Below are 18,543 nucleotides of genomic sequence, written 5' to 3' on the forward strand. Positions count from 1 at the left end.
TAGGTATGATATATCATAACTTGACACATCTCCCCCTCTCTTACTGCCATGCAGCCCACACCCATTGCTAACATATGTCCTAGAGGTAGTTCAGATACTTTCACAGGGGGTAAATGATAGATAGGCATGCTTCCCTTCAGCTGTTCCTACATCCCCTCTTCCCTCTGTGACCTGCCTACATACGCTAACGCATGGCTTCCCACTCACATCTCTATAAATTTTCTTTGTATTTGTTACCCTTCACACTATAGCAGAAGGAATCTCAAAATGCTTTTTTTTTCCCCCCTTAGGGAGGGACTTCAGAGCTAGGAAAATATATTTTAATACATCTCAGAGCCTGAGCTGCTGTGATATGTGCTGCACAGAGAAGCAAACACACCACACACTGAAAATCACAGTTTGGTTGAGTGAGGGAGTTCCCACTGTATGCTCTGTGCATGCCTATTCTTGGAAAACCTGTGAATTTTTTGATGAAAAGCCACTTGGAGGGCTGCAAGAAACATTTTTCTGTTATTGTCTCCTTATTTCTCTCCTTTGGGGAGGGTAGACAGCAGCACCTGTGGTCCTGTACTGATGGCAGCCTAGTCACCCATTAAAAGCATGGTGCTGCCAGGGACAGTAAAACCTTCAAGACCTAGTGGAGGAGCGGTTTTCTACTTATATCCCAAGTCCTTAGTATACTCACAACAGAGGTTATTCATGACCTTTCCACACTCTTTTTGTGAAGCATATCGATCCATTTTCTTCTGCTGAGTTTAAGCTTGGTTTCTTCCTGTTTGGAAGGGCAGTATGGGGCCTGTTAACTCAAGCAGAATTTGTTGAAGGAAGAAACATGACTCAGAATTTCCAATCAATTTAAGGTCCCTTCCAGCCCATACCATTCTGTGATTCTATGATGATTGATAGACCCTCAGCAAAACTTCAAGATCTGACCTGCTAAACATCTAGCAATTACCTAATTAGCTACTTGCTTATCTTCAGATAAAAACAACTTTTTAATTTTATTTAGCATTTTCCTGTTACTGAAAATCTTCTCCTCAGTGAGTAGTGAATAGCTGTACACACAAAAAGCTGCCTTCACTTACCCAAATTACTTCTTTCCTGCTATAAATGGATAGTTAGTATAGTTATCCATGGTGAAAAGAGCATAGTAATGCAGCCATTGAGTGTATTATTGTTTTGGGGTTTTCCTTGCTTTCTACTTTCAAATAGCTTTATTCTTAAAGAATATAGAAGTAACATTTTAAGCATGTTACTAGTTTCTGTACAGAAGAATTCCTTCTTCAACACCAAAGTGCTGACCTGCCCTTTCTAGTCACCAAGAAAAATACTTTCGTTCATTTAAAGCACATAAAAAAGCTGTAAATCCTACAATTTTTGTAAAGTTATGCTGAATGCTGTGAAAGAAAATTGCCTTATGAATGCTGATTAATTGGAAATCAGGTCCATAATTCATCTGGGCTGTACAGATCAGAATATATTCTAACATACAATAGGAGTGCAGCACCTTTTTTTGAGTCCTTGTACTTTGTGCTTGTGTGCATTCTTTGCCAACTGTGAAAACTCAAGGGTTTTTTCCTTTAACTGAAAAGGTTTTGCAAGCCTCATGAGATGAGCTTTGGGAAAAACATAATGCATTGCAGATGCATAATAAATAGCAGTGATTGGAACCACTAGATTATTCCTCCCTCTAGTGGCTGGTTGGCTCCAGTGAGAATAAATGGAGCTCTTTATTAACATCTCAAGGAATTATTCCATTAGTTTAGCTACTAGAAACTTACTCTTATCAGGTTAGCATCCTCCAGCATCCTTCACCTCCTGCCTGCTTGGTAATCCCTGGTGCCTCTCTGTACACATAAGTGACTATGTTATGATTCTATGTGACCAGCCTTCCAGTTTTTCAAGGCCACCTCCCTAGAGTGTTCTCAAGCTTTCCCAGTCTCTTCTGTACATTATATTACATGATTCCCGGTAGCTGTCATGTAAAGAAGGTTGCCTCATTTCTGTTTTGCTTCTGTGCTTCCTCATCATACATTACAACAAATCCAGGTAATATATCACAGCTGATCTCTGATGTGTGTGCTAAACTGAAAAAGTGATGAATTTGAGACAGCTTAGTTTGCCTAGTCATGTACAATACATGACAATAAGAAGTAGATTAATAGATTATCATAATGTTGCTGTTTTCCTAATCAAGGTGACAAAAAATCTGAGCAGTAAAAAAATCTGAGCAACAAAATAGCCAGTATATATATATGAGTACAACAGCCATTTAAGGAAAAGGTCATCTAAGGAAGAGGGTACTTACTCATACAAAACAATTAAATTACGTAACTTCAGGGCAAAACTGCAGGCCCTTTCCCCCCCAGTAAATGCTGTGAGGCTCAAGAAAGTAATATAGGTTTCATTATGCTTAAAATTGACATTTAGGCATTAAACCTTTCCATAGCTCACTGAAGTTTTATTAGGCTGGAGATCTTTTCAGGGAGTTCTGTCTTACCTCAGTAAAACCATTGACTTGAGATGGTATCGTAAATCTCCATCCATAGTCAATAATGGTTTTAATCGAATAATGCATTTCTTCTGAAGTGCCTTTTGATCATCACACCAAACATTCATTAGTCTTTATTAACCAGCTATTGCGCTTTATGTGCTATAACTGTCCCTGGGGATAAAGTTTATTATTTCAGTCATCCTGTCACCTTTGCCTCCAATAATATAATGAAAATACGTTATTTTCCATCAAAGAACCTCAGTCATGTCTGCTAACTTGAATTCAGCACCACAAAACTACCCGAGCTGTGCTGTAGAGAAGTATTAACATACATGTTTTCTGAGCCTGAGAGTTTATATGACTTCTATAGGTCACACAGCAAATTTCTGTCAACAATGAAATCCAAACCCATGAGCCACAGTCCGTTTCCTGTGGTTTTAAATGCCAGGTAGAAACTTAAAGCTTATTTTTATTTTTTTTTTCTTTCCCTGTTATGGTGTGTTAAGCAAAACCATGGATATCCAGATATTTTGATTTTCCCAGTAAGACAGAAAGCCATTTTCAGCTTCACCATGTATGCTGTACTTATATTCTGAAAAGGAGAGGAGGTTTTCTTAATTCATTCACAAGTGGTTGGTGGTTTTGTGATTTATATGGGCTAGATAGCACACTATTAATCAGCCTTCTATAAGGAACTAGCTTTATTCCTTTCAATATGCAAACACAGACATTTGGGCATTTTATCTTTTTTATCTGACCTTGATGGTTGGTTTGGTTTTTTTTTGCTTTAATTTTCACTGGACAAGAGCAGTGTCCCAGTTCCGTAAACCACATGTTTTAATTCTGAGTATGATAATGAAGTTCAAACAAATACTTGGAAAATCTTCAGGAGTTAAAGCTCTCTTCCTTTAAAATGAGGTGCACAGCCTATTTGAAGATCCTCAGCCCTGAAGAGTACCTACTCTTCAGAAATCTTTTTACATTCTCATTGTCTCCATCTGAATCATTGCACTTGAAACTAACAGCATGATGAATGGCATGTCAGCTGGTTGTCCATTCCCTTACTCCCAGACCCAAATAAATGTTTCAGGGTATTTCTGTTCCATGGGATTAAAAGTTACCTATTTAAAATAATTGCAATAAAACTTCCCTTTTAGTCCCCAGCAGGATTTTGTATTATTATCCAGGGTTCTTAAGAAATGTTTTTCTTTATTCTCTCATACTCCAAAATATAATTAGTTCTGCTTTATCAGGATTCATTCTGTACAAGTTAGGCCCAGTGACAGCCTATAACACAGAATGAATCTGTTTTTAAGAAAGGAAAAAAAAAAATCTAAAAAGTGTGTTTTAAGCATACTTTTACATCTTCTGCACAAACTTGTATGTATCAGAAAAGTTTTCACAATGGAAATCAAGTGCAGACTTCCACCTTAAGGTATTTAGTGCTTTTGCCCTGTTTATAAAAGCATTGACAAGCCAACTTGCCCATATCATAATACATATATATATATATACACCTGAAATAACAGGTTATCACTTCATGCTGTGTCTCAGTACAGGAGAGAAAATAAGACTGGAAAGACTTTGGAGTGGAATGACAGAACAAGAAAATACACACGGATAACTAGGTTTTGTGAATTAACTGGGCTTGTTTTAAGGATTCCCTTTGATGTAAAAGCAGCTAAAGGGAAAGTGGTAGCAGCTCCTTTTTTTCTGAGGAATAACTCTCGTAAAGTTACATGGCGGGAATGTCTTCCTATCTCTGGGTAACATTTTTGCTGTGCAAGATCAGTGATAAAAGAGAAACTCCCCCAGAGCAGCAGACTACTGCCCAGAGAATCAGTAAAAAATTTGCCAGAAACCCTACTGCACACCATTATTTTTCAATTTACTTATATTCTAGATATTACTTTAAATAAAAATGTAGGAAAAAGAAATTATTCCCAACTTCTTTGGTAGCACAGGAGAAGTTTCAGGGTTTTATCTTAGTCAGTGATAAATCCCAGTTGAATAGTTTCCCCCAGAATCTTTCTTTTTTTATCAGGAAGAGACAGCTGCAAGTCGTATCTGAGCTCCAAGCTCTCAGACACAGCTTGAGAAGCTGGCTGTAGAGTTATCCAGGAGGTCATTACTCTGTCTTATCACCCCCCTCTCAACCCTCTGTGCCAGCAGGAGGAGCTGGATCCCATTGCAAATCACCAGTTCCCAGATGTCCACAGGAAAACAAAATGTAGAAAGTTAGAAGTACTTGCTTAGACTAGAAGAAAAGGCAATCTTCTCTTCAGGGATTTTAAACTGCTTAGCAGTCTTCAAATATAAACCAGCTGAAATAGAGAATACTGAAATAGCCACTTAGTAAGAGTGCACAGATGATGTTTCAAAATGAACCCATCAGAAGAGAGGAAAGAAAATCTGCAGTCACTATCCGCATGTATTACAGTCCAGGTCAACAATTTGCAGGTGTTATCAAGAAATAATGTTTGCCCACAGTGGATGAGGGAATATTCACAGTATTTGTCAGGTACCAATGTATTGACTCTCGCTTTTTCAAACATTCATTTGGAGTCAGTGCTGTTACTCAGAGATATAAAAACATGAGCTCAGCCCCTTTAGCTTAGTTGAATATGGTATTTTTCCCTTCTGCCTAGCAGAGTTACTAGCGTTCCCTCCTCATTGCTTTAAAATGTACTTGCTTTTCAGAGTTTCTGCAGTAGTTTGGTTTGTGCTGAACATCTTTGCAGATGTTGAATCTGCTTTTTTTTTAAGTAGGTAACTGAAATTTTTGAAATGGTAGAAGACTGAATAGGAAGTGAAAAAATGCTGCATACGTAAAAGTCATTTTTGGGAAATGCAGGTGGCTGCTTATCTATTTGAAGGTTTTGGAGTAATGGTGTTGACTTGCAAAACCTAAGATGCGTTCCTAATCTCACTGTGAGATGCTTATATAGATGTAGCCTGGAGGGCTGGAAATGTCTTTCTGAACCAGGTGACTTAGAAACAGGCACATGGCAGGATTGCAGGCTCATGGCCATGCAGTATGAGTGACCATCACCTGGTTTCAGTTCCATGTGGAGCTGAGGACACTGATCACTGAACACAGATGGCGAATTGTCAGGAAAAATTACTCTTAAATAAACACTGCAGTGACATTAAACAGCAAATATGGGTTTAGTATTTACCTAGAAAACATGATTTGTAGATAAATACTGCCCAATATTGTAACTTGGAATAGCACAGAAGGACCTTAAGTTATGGGAAGCCTGCCCGGAAGATGCCGTTTAGCTGAGCTAGAGTGCTATCCTCCCACTCCCGGGAGCAAGCCAGAGCTCCTGCATAAATCGCGGCGCTAAGCAGGGAGGGCTGGTTGTGCAGCCAGCTCAGCACATGGCCAGGTGACATTCCTGAAAAGTAACTGCTTTCCTCCTGCAGTTTGGCAGAGAGCTGTGATTCTTGGTTCTTCCCACTGGCAGAATTAATCAAACTTTTAATGTATGAATGAGGTAGACCTGAAAATTAAATCAAGCAGGTGAGGTCTGAGCTTGTTGGACTGTGATTTTTTAGTAGAATCGCATAAGGACGGCAATGGGGAATATCTTGATGCCAGATACCCTAATGTCAATATTCTGAGTAGGACTAAGCTCATATTAGTACATAGACTGAGACTCGAAGTTCTCACCATAAATGCATCAGGAAGTGCAGATCTGCAGGTGTGCAAGAGGATGTTTTGAGTGTGTAGCCAGAGACCTGAGAGGAGGAAAATGCAGTGTGATTTGATTCACTTGTTACAATAGCAGCAACTGGAAGTGGTGGTGAAGCAGTCCCTGTGCCTGAGCAGACCTGGAGGCATCTCCTTCCCTCCTTCTCAGGGGGCTTGCCCTCAAACACATACAGTTGGCTGGCACACCAAAATGTTTGGATTACTAAAGTAAGAGTTTCATCTGAGCAGACTGTGGATTACTTTTGAATCTCATTAATGGGGAGAAGTGGCACTGAAGTAACCAAGAACATAAAGTGATGTGTGATCTGGTGGGTGCGCCTGGCCATGCCAAGGATAGCTGTGAAGGAGTGCCTTCTGCAGGAAGGAGGGTTTGACTTTTGTGCTGGCAAAGAGAGTTCATCAAAGCCGTGGTGGAGGGTGTTAATAGGGGGACCAGCAAAGGATTCATCCTAACCCCAGCAGGGGCCAAAAGGCTCCAGCAGGACTGCAGGCATGGGCAACCTGCTCAGACCCTCAGGCAGTGTTTATAGTGCTATACCTGATTTGAGGCAAAAGCTCCTCCAGCTTAGGTAAATATATTTCTCTGCTGGTGAGCACCACTTGTTCCTGGGATTATTAGTGCCAGCACAAAGGAGACTTGTGCTGAAAAAGGCAAGAACCTTGTGTCACACATTTGGTCTAGGTTCAGACATGTTTTCCTCAGCAAGGACCTGCAAAAGCCCATTTGAGTATGTACTCAGTAGAATTGGCAATAGGGAGGGGGGACATTAAGGCCCACAATTTTCTTCAGAGGGTCTTCTGAAAGGAAAGCTACTCTTCTCAAGCTGGGCGCTCTCGACAGTGTTATGTCTTACTCTGCTAGGTGTGACAAGAAAGGATGGATTTCTCTTCTAGCGTAAACAAACAATATGTGGTTTTCTACAGAAACAGCTTACCTGGCATCACTAGGTTGAGCTGGTTCATCTGGGTTGAACTGCTTCTACGTTTCAGCATCTCTTTTCACTCTCCAGGGTGGAATAGAAGAGTGCTCACAACTATTCCCCACACACACACCCCCACATAGGAATGAGCACCAGCATGTAGACCAGATTTCTGACTAAAGAGAATTGTATAATGTCTGTCTGCATCATCTCCCATCTGTTTCTCTTACCAACTCAATTTCATATTGCATTCTGTGCCCCTTCCATACTGTACTCTGCTCTTTCACCGTGTCTAGAAAGCAGGTAGAAGACGTAGCATGTCAGGGGCAAGGGAAATGTTCCTTCAGTTCATTAGCCTATGGGTTTTGATTATGCACAGCACCTGAGGGGATCTTTGAGATAAAGGGGAGGCTTTGTTTTAGTGTATATGTTGGGTTTTATGCAGTAGTCATCTTTGCTAACACTTTAACAACTAAAGATTGCTCTTACAACTGGGTCATATAAGCTCAACACCTTCACAGCCCAAAGGAAATAAATAAAAAAAAAAGAAAAAGAAAACAATCAACTCCAAGCTTCTGTGTCCCTCAAGAGGAAAGCAGGTTTGGAATAAAATCACGAAGAGGAGGTTTCATGGCAGATTCTGAAGCTCGCAGTAGCCAGACATGGACAGTTTTAAAAGGCAGTGGGATTTTTTGAAGCATTTGCTGCTGGAAACTTTAAACCCGTTACTGCTGCCCTCTATCAAACTAACAGGAGCTTTGTGGCAGGACACATTGTGCTTACTCAAAAAGCCCACAACAGCTGGAGATAGACACGTTAGAGAGCTGCATGGCACCAAACTGTGTAGGCTTCTGGATTTATATATTTTTTTAAGTGCTTTCCTCTGCAGCCCTACCAGAATATATACACCGTACTGCCTCTTCTCACTGCATGACAAACCCTGTGACACAGGCATGCCCCGTACAGTTTTGTTGTGTGTCTTGGCTGGTCTGTGCAGTGAAGACAATTTATAGTCTGATAATTGTACCTTTTACAATGCAAAAGGAAGCAAATGTCAATTTTTTAATGATTATTATATTATTATAATAATTAATTGCTCTTCAGAAGTTGAGCTTTTTCTGGCTATCTGCAAGTTTTAGATATTTCTTTCTCCAACTCGACTCTAGCAACACATTAAGGACTTGAAGAGAGGTTTTTTGGGGGGGGTTTTTTAGCTTTAATTTTAGCTTTAAGATAGGAAAACCCCATGAGGAAGTTCACTTGATTGTAAACAAAACCAGAAAAGGAGATCTTCAAAACCCAGAAAAATCCCTAATGAGTGGGAAGAATGCTCAAAACTGTCAATGTGCTGCCCTTGTCTCTGTCAGTAGCGTGACAGCTTTATGTTCATTGCACTGAAAAAGCATGTGCCAGCATGATCAAATTACTCAAGCCTGGTGACCCATATCATGACGAGGATCAGACAGATGCACTTGAATGACTTTGTTCTATATGTGCTCCTCCCTGATGTCCTTCAGTGTTTGCCTTGTGTCAGACTGTGCTGGCTTCTAGCAACATGAAAATGCAAGTAAAATTAAGCACAGAAATGTGCATTGGATGTGCCCACCAGCCACGCCGAAGGTGGGGCATTCAGCCAAGGATAATTAAGCCCCAGGGAACTAAGCTGTCCGTTGTAGGCTACTGAAGTGAGAGCTGAAATATTTAGCAACAGTGGTGGTTTTGAGGTTTATTTTGTCTTGGGTTTGAGTTGGGTGTGGTGTGGTGTTGGATTCCTCCTGTTTGTTTGATGGCAAATTTTAGCACATTCCTCTACTGGCTCATGGGAATATTCAGGGCATGTTTCTGGACTTTCACTTTATTCTGCTTTGTCATTTTCTGTTGGCAGGGCATAGCACGCATCTGGCACAACACTGGGCTTTGTACTATGAGTCTGAATGCTGAACTTGCAGAAGACAATACTGTCTTTGGACTACTTTTCACTGTAACACTTTTTTATATTGTGTCTGGTCTAAAGGGGTACCTCAAACTGCCCTGAGGTACAGTGTGTATCAGAGGCACTTGCCTTTCTTTACCCAGCAGAACTTTTATTTCTCTGCTGGGTCTTGACAGAATCCTTTCCAACCCATCTCAGCCGTGGCTACTTTTCTGATAAGTTCCCTTGGATCTGCCTGAGCGGACTGGCCGCAGAGTGGCAGAAACCCAAAGGTCTCATCTTCTCGTCTTGCCGTGTCTCTTGCCTGTGGTTCTTGGGAATCACATCTAGCATGCTACTCCAGGCCCATGCATTATCAATGTGTTGCTGTTGTGGCTATGCTGTCATACTCTGGGGTGAGGCCTGGGACAAGAGCAGCAGCAATATGGGGAAAAAGGATGGTGCAGCTGGTTTGGGGACACACCTCTTGTGAATGCAGCATGCTACCTTTGGGGACAGCCCAGCCTCAAAGCACACCTGGCTTCCCATGCCTGCTGCAAGCTCAATGAATGCTGCTTCGACCAAACATGGTGTATCCACAAGGGACTAACCATTATACATCCCAAACAAAATCTCTCTTTTATCATAGCAGTAAGGAGGAGCTATGTATAAGCTTCTCTGAAGGAGCTCTGGCACTGAGCTCGGGACTACCCTACAGTACTCATCCCATGTCACACTGTCAGGCACTGCAGCACAGAAATGATGCAGTATGCTTGAGGAGCTCGCTCAAGATCTTTAATAATATGCATCCTCCTTCTGCCAGTTAACGTATCCAATGCAGTGAGTGGAGCTAACAGATCATTTTGGATTAGCTAAAGAGCTGTCTCAAAGTCTCAGTCCCCTGTTGTATTTAGTTGTGGAAATCATGATGGCACAAACAAAAGCTTAGGTAATGCAGGATATGAAGATGTAGTTAACCCTTAAGGAAGAAAAGAATATTTTCATTTACAGGTTAATGGTAATAGCAACTCTGAGAAAATAAATTAGACATTCAGCTCTTCCCTGTCATACATAGTCAGATTTATTCCTAAGCTGAATGTTTTAAAAATTTCCAGTGGCATTACAGCTGTTCATTGAGGTATACTGTAGCACACAGTGACGATTTATTACACAGCTATAAAAGTAGCAGTATAAATGCAAACCTTCAGATGTTTCTTTGTCTAGGCTTTAAAATCTCTCTTTCCTTTTTTTCTTTTTTCCCCATCATTACTTCTAGTGAAACAGTGATTGTAGCAATCAGTAAGCAAGGAGCCACCTCCTCCAACAGCTGCCAATATCCTAGTCGGTTTTATACAACGGATGGGAGGCTAAGACAAGGGGCCACCTGTAAAATGTGGTTCTAGATGTGTGCCAAGCGGAACAGTTGTACAGGCAGGGACAAAAAGAAAAAGAAGGCAGCTGTGCTGACCACCCACATCTGTAACAAGAGGGAAACGTTTGCCCTCATGGGTGGAGGCCCTTGTTTCCAGAGTTGGGAAAAAGTTATGCAGCACTAATGCATATTGAAAATGAATTTTCATACCTTTTGTGGTGGCTTTCTATGACACTTAGAGCATCTGATCTGATCTGTACTCTGGCTGCTACAGCAAAATCTTGCTGCTGTGGATAGCTGCAGCTTGTTGTATTGGTTCCAGTATTTAAAACGTGCCTGCCTCAGCACTTGCAAATTTCTGTCTGGCAATATCTGTGCACTGAATTTCATGATGTGCTGCATTCTCCTTGTGAGCTCAGCTAATCAGTGAACAGCAACAAGCTCCAGGTGATGTATTTGACTAGCTGCTTATCAAGCATATGTGAATTTTGTATGGCACATACTGACAACAAACTGTTTAGAACATGTTCATAAAATACATTTTGAATTAATTCAAGAAATGCGTTTCAGTCAATGCTGGTCAGTTTACAGATCTGCAGGGTGGTGAAGTTGCTTGCATGCATCTGAAACATTATGTCTTTTGAATTATTCATTCTATTTTACCTTCTTTTTTATTTATTTCTGTATATTTTTATCCAACAACAGACAAGAAGTTGTGGGGTTTTTCTAAGAGTTTCATGGTTAATGTTAGTTACCAAAACGTTGTAGCTAACCATTAGTAATGGTCGCTTTTTCATCACTTCCTCTTCCTTTTTTTGAGTTCTTTGAAACACTGCTAATAATGATATCTAAAAGCCTACTTTTGTCATGTGGAGTCAAATGGCATAAGGAGTCAGAGTGTATGAATATGGCTGCTGTGAGTATTGCACCGTACACATAATGAAAATGGCAAGAAAAGGCTCTATCTTCATCTTGTGACAAGAATATCAAGTAATCAGCATAAGTTTACATATTTTTTTTAGGCAGATAATTAGCAGCCAGAGTATTGTATGATTGGTATTGTAGAGATGGCCTAGATTTTATTACCATATTGTACCATTCAGAAACAGACCCAGTTTCTGAACTACTTACTTAGGTGTGCAATTACACAATGGAATTGTCCTCCTAAAATACATTGACAATTACCAGAATTGTGCATGCCACTGGGAAATTGCTCATACTAATTACCATCATTAGCTACTTGAATACAAAATATCTGCAAATGCTTGAGGAATTAGACATAAAATGAATTCTCTTCTTTCAGGTCAGCTGTGTATGTATTGCTAAAACTAGGGGACCAAGATTAGGCTTGTAATTAGGTTACAGATTTTTCTTTCATATATCAACAAACATCTACGTGAGATCTACATTTTAAAATGGAAAATTTAGTTAATATTTTAACTTTTTGCTTTATAATATTTAGAGAATATTAAGGATATTTTCATTAAATATATTGAAGAACCACCCTTTCAATACTTTATCCTTGTTTATACTTGTTTATCCTTGTTTATACTTGTTCAACATCTTTGTCGGTGACATGGACAGTGGGATTGAGTGCGCCCTCAGCAAGTTTGCCGATGACACCAAGCTGTGTGGTTCGGTTGATACACTGGAGGGAAGGGATGCCATCCAGAGGGACCTCGACACACTTGTGAGGTGGGCTGATGCCAACCTTATGAAGTTTAACCATGCCAAGTGCAAGGTCCTACACCTGGGTTGGAGCAATCCCAGGCACAGCTACAGGTTGGGCAGAGAAGAGATTCAGAGCAGCCCTGCAGAGAAGGACTTGAAGGTGTTGGTCGATGAGAAAATGAACATGAGCCAGCTTCAGTGTGCACTCGCAGCCCAGAAAGCCAGCCGTATCCTGGGCTGCATTAAAAGGAGCGTGACTAGCAGGTCGAAGGAGGTGATCCTGCCCCTCTACTCTGCTCTTGTGAGACCTCACTTGGAGTATTGTGTGCAGTTCTGGTGTCCTCAACATAAAAAGGACATGGAACTGTTGGAACAAGTCCAGAGGAGGGCCACGAGGATGATCAGGGGACTGGAGCACCTCCCGTATGAAGAGAGGCTGAGAAAGTTGGGGCTGTTCAGCCTGGAGAAGAGAAGGCTGCATGGAGACCTCATAGCAGCCTTCCAGTATCTGAAGGGGGCCTACAAGGATGCTGGGGATGGACTCTTCATCAGCGACTGTAGTGACAGGACAAGGGGCAACAGGTTAAAACTTAAACAGGGGAAGTTTAGATTGGATATAAGGAAGAAATTCTTTACTGTTAGGGTTGTGAGGCACTGGAATGAGTCGCCCAGGGAGGTTGTGAGTGCTGGCAGTGTTCAAGGCCAGGTTGGACAGAGCCTTGGGTGGCATGGTTTAGTGGGAGGTGTCCCTGCCCATGGCAGGGGGGCTGGAACTAGATGATCTTAAGGTCCTTTCCAACCCTAACTATTCTATGATTCTATGGTTCTATCCACTGTTTAATTGTTTCAAAAGGAATATCCCCAAAATTAATTGTGTTGCATAAAAGGCATGACATGGATCACTTTTTGTGACTCAAATCTTTATAGGATGCCTGTGATTATGAAGACAGCACCTAGCCAGCATTTTCGGGTGATAAACCATCCCACAGATGGAGGATTGTTTCTACACGTTACAACCTTTGCTAGCTGACTCTAAGCATATATGGCAGGAGTACTGCAGTTTGTACACTTCACCTATGGGGGAGGTTTGTTTGTTTGGGACTACTTGTACATCTTGTCTGTCAGTTGTGTTGAAAAGATGGAGAAAGTAATCACTTCAGAAACACAACTGTGGTTTTTAAACTTCTAATTTGACATCAGTCTTGTAAAGCTACTTTCCCAGCTTACATTTTCTCTACTTACAGCTTAAGGCAGGAATAAAATTTTAGAGCAGTCAAACCTCACCAGGTGCCCCAAGTTCTGGGAGTGATTTCCCAGGTTAAAACGTTCTATGAGTGCATTTTGCATGTTGTGTATAATCTGCCTACCCTATTGGCCATACACCCTTGAAAGCTCCCTAAGAAGCAATCCCATAAGATAGGTACATACATGGGTGTCAGAGTCACAGCACCATCAGGTCTGTTCAGCACCAGGTTTCCTCAGAGAAATAACCCCTTAGAGGAATAGAGCCCCTACCATTCCCACCAACTGCATTGCAAGAAGTGAATGTTCAGCTGATGTGTTTGGGATCACTCAACCAATATTAGTATCAGGCTTCTTTCTTTACCCGCCTCCCAGCTGTTTCGGTGTTTGCTACATTCAACTCTGTAAGGATAGAGGGCTTTCCTCCACTGCACTCGCCTCAATGGCTCCATTTACTCTTTTAAAACCAACACGTGAAGTCGTTTCAGTGTTGTCATTTTGAAAGTCCCACACAGCGAGGGGCGTTGCTGGAGCTGATTGCTGCTACTGTCAGTACAGTGTAAAATTTTTTCCATGCAGATGTCTCTAAATAAAATGGAAGTTATTTTGCCATTCTGCTTAGGCAGAGTTTACCAAAAACAAGGTTTACAAAAAGTAAGTCCTTTCCTTCCTTTTCTCTTCCTCCCACCAAATAAACAGGTGTGGCAATCCAAATAAAAGCACTGACATTATCCTCACTTTGTAAATATACAGAGACTGTGTGATGACTTGTTCAGGTCTTGCTGATCCGGTGAAAAATACCTGGTTACTCTTGCTCCTGCTGAGGCCATTTGGATGTCATGAAATATCTTTTTTCTTTCTCCTTCCCCACATCTCCCAGGATATCCAGTGAACACTCACCGAAGCTTCAGATCCGGAGCCACAGTTACCTGAGAGCAGTGAGTGAAGTCTCCATCAACAGGAGCCTGGACAGCCTGGACCCAGCAGGGCTGCTGACATCCCCCAAGTTCCGCTCCCGCAATGAGAGCTACATGAGAGCCATGAGCACCATCAGCCAGGTGGGTGACAGGCACCCATTGTGGCCTGAAGAGCAGCCACTGACCAAGCCCTTGCAATAGGAGAAACTCGATTTTGCTTAAAGTGGAATCAGGCCACTCCATGCCACACATTTTCATAATGCATTGAAGAAATCAGGAGTGTTTTCACACAGTCTTGTTTGTGAGAGGGTAACATTTGATAATGCCATAACCTGCCCTTTGCAAATAGATGAGTGGCACAACATGCAATTTCTTTGAAGGAGCAGTCTAATTTTTTATTTTTCTTTATCCAAAGCAGGTGTTCATCAACAATGTCTTTAAACAGGGTTCTTTTAAGGATCTTGTGCCTGATACCTCAAATCAATTTTTTTGGAATGCCTCCAAAAAACCCAGTTCACAAGCTAAAGAAAAATTAAGTCAGTAGTATTCTGTATTTCACAATTCTGTTAGTATTTTTTTAGACATTTTAGAGCTTTCTTTATGCTATTGTGTACATTTTTAACCTTGGGCACCTCTGAACTTTTCACCTGTATAGTACAAATGTTGCAGTATGTATATTAAAGTGCAACGGTCTGTTCGGTTTTTTTGCTCTGAAATCCTATAAGACCTCTTCATGCTAATTCTAAACTAGAGGCAAAAGTAAGCCTGCTGTGACACATTCAGTTTATGAGCTTGTAACACATTCAGTTTATGAGCTTTAGCATCATAAAATAGCCTGTCCTTGCATAGATGTTTGTACAGTTGAGTTGGGCAGGAATCTGGATCCGGAAGAAATGCAGAAGTGCGTGCCAGCACTACACAGGGCAGTGGGCCAGTAGTTAATCTGCTAAATTCTGTAGCTCCCTGGTATGAGATTTGGCTTGTTTCCTTAAGTAAGTGGATCATTTGGGTTAATCATTTGGATAAAAGAACTTTCTTACACTAGTCCAGAAGTGCAGCAGGCAGGATTTGTGGTGCCAGATACTGCCCCCTTATTACTGGCATGTCAAGTCACTACAATGTCAAAAAAAGTGTGTGGCATCTTTGGTGCCAGGACTTTAGCTGTGGCCATAACAAATATATGTGTTGTTCAGAATGGATCTGTAGTTTGAATTTCTGCAGTATTCTATATTTGGACTCTGAAACTTCAGAATATTCACCTATGTATTTTATACTGAGGCGCTTTGCATAGGCTATGGACTGATGCTCTAGAAAGAGGGTCAGGATGTATCTAGGAGGAAGACCAATGAATTTCAAGTCTTCAAGGCAATATATGTACATTAAGTTAGGCGACATACTTAGTTTACTCCTAACAATTATACAAAGCTGTCTGCGAAAGAGTGACATCTCACTCACATCTTTGAGTGACAAAGAGCATCATTTGACAATGTGAAGAAGTTTGTCGTTTGGGTTTTTTTAAAAAAAAAGCCTTAATTCAGAGATATTTATTCGGGAATATGGCTATTCTGCACCATAGTAAGATTGTTCTGTATGATATACCATCTACTACTTCTCCATGCTCTTTTAAGTAGTGTCCCTTTAAAAACTATGTTCTACTCTGAGATTTCTCTTTTCAGTTATGCATGCAAGTGCTCAGCATAACATTTTTCTTGATGAAGTTAATCTGGGAAAAGAATTTCTAAGGTTTTTTCTACCACTGTAACATAGCCTTATCTTCTGCTGTCTTGGTCTTTGGCGTGCTTGAAAACTAACAAAATCCTCAAGTGATGGTTTCTGTGTGCATGTTTCATACAGTGATAATTGTTGTGCTTTCATGCCAAGCTCAGTTTAGAAACATGTGCATCCATTACCAGTGAAGCCGAGGTAAATGGCTTCCAGGTTTGTAAGACCTGCAGCAAGGCCACATGCTTTTGAATGTTTTGTAACTTGGGTGAGTGCAAGTCTTTGTCACCACCTACTGTCTGCTCCACAAAGGGTCTGAGGATTCCCTTGCATCTCTTGCTTTCAGTCAGAAATGTAATTACACGTTTTGCCCCTGAAGCAAACTTGGTCCCTTCTCAGCCTTCCTTTCCCAACTGTTTGTTGTCACTTCTACCCTCGAGTTTCCCAGGCCTTCAGGTTTATCACTGTGATTGCATGTGGGTTGCATTGATTGTGTACTGGTTAAACTGACCTTTGGGATTTTTTCCTCATTCCTCAAAGAAAGTGTGAATGATTTTTGTTTTTCAATGTAACGATCATAATGGCCAAAGGTTCAACCGTTGCTGTGGTCCTAAGGTAACACAAACCAGATGCTGCTCATCAGACACTGTTCATGAGGAATCCCAGCTTCCCACCACTCTCAGGAGAAACCAAGAGCCTGAAGTCTGCTGCATCTCTGCCTAACACCTTTGTCTCCTCTTTTTTTTTCCCCTAACAATTGTTGCTTTGTACAATGGGATGTGTTTACGTGCCATTCACCCTTCCTTCATGTGTGAAGGGATATTCTAGCTGATGCTGGCCATTGTGCCACCGTAGCTTGTGAGAGTACGGTATGTACTGAACCTGCTCTGTTTGCCTGCAGGTGAGTGAGATGGAGGTGAACGGTCAGTTCGAATCCGTCTGTGAGTCAGTGTTCAGTGAACTCGAGTCTCAGGCAGTGGAGGCGCTGGATCTGCCCATGCCGGGCTGCTTCCGCATGAGGAGCCACAGCTACGTCAGGGCCATTGAGAAGGGCTGTTCTCAGGATGATGAGTGCATATCGCTGCGGTCCTCATCTCCCCCACGTACAACCACCACGGTGAGGACCATCCAGAGCAGTACTGGTGAGTAACAAAAGGAACATCCAGAGGGGTGGTGGAAGAGGAAGGTACCTTTCTGTGAAGTTCCATCAGATCAACAATTAGCTCCTCTCTGTCAGACACCAAGCCCACAAGAGAGTCTGTTTTTCACTAGGGAACTGGACAGACTAATCAGCCTAAAACTATGTGCTGATCAAGTCTGATGCAGTTCTGGTGCCTCCTACATCCAATCTTATTTATTCTAGGATAAAAGCATATAGAAGGGAAGTCCAAGGCCATGTCTCCTCTTGTTCTCCTCCCCAAAAGAGCAATCAGAATTTGACAAGGCTGAACAAGAAGGCTCTGAGTTAGCATCTCTGCTGGCTCTTACCAGAGTACAGGTCCCTCTGCTGTGTTTTTTACAAAGATGAGGTGATCTTTGTCATTTCTAAAAATTACAAGTTATCGAATGTGTTGTTTAATGTCTCAAAGTGACTGTTACAGCTGTTTAGGCCATATCTCAGAGGTGAGAATGAAGAAGGGAACAAGAGGTCTGCAGGTCAAAAGCTGCATGTTCACCTCCCGCTGTTATTCTTTCTGCAGTTGAAATTATTCAAGCCTTGCAAGAGAGAGAGGCTTTGCTCTAAATATGAGACTTAGAAACCTTACTTTTAATGTTTGAGGTTGCTTTTCTTTTGGAAATAGCCATTATGAATTACAGATTCTGTCACCAAAAGCAGTGCTTAAGGGGAAGGAACACCAAGTCAGAAACCAAAATCCAAATCTGCCTCGTCATTCAGGAAAGCAAGAGGCAGGAACCATTACATGTGTGTGCTTTTCCCTGTGGGAGGATGAGAAAGAGCCTCTTTCTTTTGACTTCTCTGCATCCATTCTACTGCTTTACACAAGCTTCATTGACTATTCATGTACTATTCATATTCATGACTAATATTAACTATTATAAGTATTTCACTACACCTACTATTTCTTTTCCCAGTTACTTCTTTAATTTCTGTTTTCTATACACTAAAAACTTTTGCCTTTTTGTGTGTTATCTCAGAGGTGCAGTTGTTTACACCTTGTAAGTCCTTATCTCTCACTCCAGTCTTTTCTAAAGACACTTGTCAGTTGCTTTATGTCATCAAAGGACACTTTCAATCCTTTTACCAAATGTTCAGCTTAAGTCATGATTTTTATAAAAGTAACAAGTTTAAGTACTGTTGGAAATACATTGTCAGTACATCACAAACATCAAAGCTTTTTCAACAACTGATACAGAGGAGTTCTCATCGAAATCACTAACCTTTAAGAAACAGTACTCATATGACAACATTTCTGCTACAAAAGTAGTTCTTGAGTGTATGCAGGGTTTGCACCACACCACAAAGACAGGATTAACATAAGGTGTATGTTACTTCATTGTATGGTATTAGCTTGTGTCAAATGTATTCTGAGGCAAAAGCTGAAGGATGGGAATT

The 18,543-nt window shown here is 41.2% G+C and overlaps 1 protein-coding gene across 2 annotated transcripts in view; it reads left to right on the forward strand.

Annotated features, from left to right (window-relative positions):
- Positions 1-18,543, forward strand: part of DLGAP1 (DLG associated protein 1) — a gene marked incomplete at both ends in the record, with an annotated part of 138,962 nt that overhangs the window by 28,778 nt on the left and 91,641 nt on the right. The window contains 2 exons of one of the 2 annotated variants that reach the window (XM_080610083.1): positions 14,210-14,387; positions 16,870-17,114. In XM_080610083.1, the coding sequence (XP_080466209.1) occupies positions 14,210-14,387; positions 16,870-17,114 (423 nt within the window). The remainder of the gene's footprint in view (positions 1-14,209; positions 14,388-16,869; positions 17,115-18,543) is intronic. The other variant, XM_080610084.1, reaches the window with a different exon arrangement.

This window comes from Psittacula echo (genome assembly GCF_963264785.1).
Source record: "Psittacula echo genome assembly, chromosome: 2".
NCBI classification, from domain to species: domain Eukaryota; kingdom Metazoa; phylum Chordata; class Aves; order Psittaciformes; family Psittacidae; genus Psittacula; species Psittacula echo.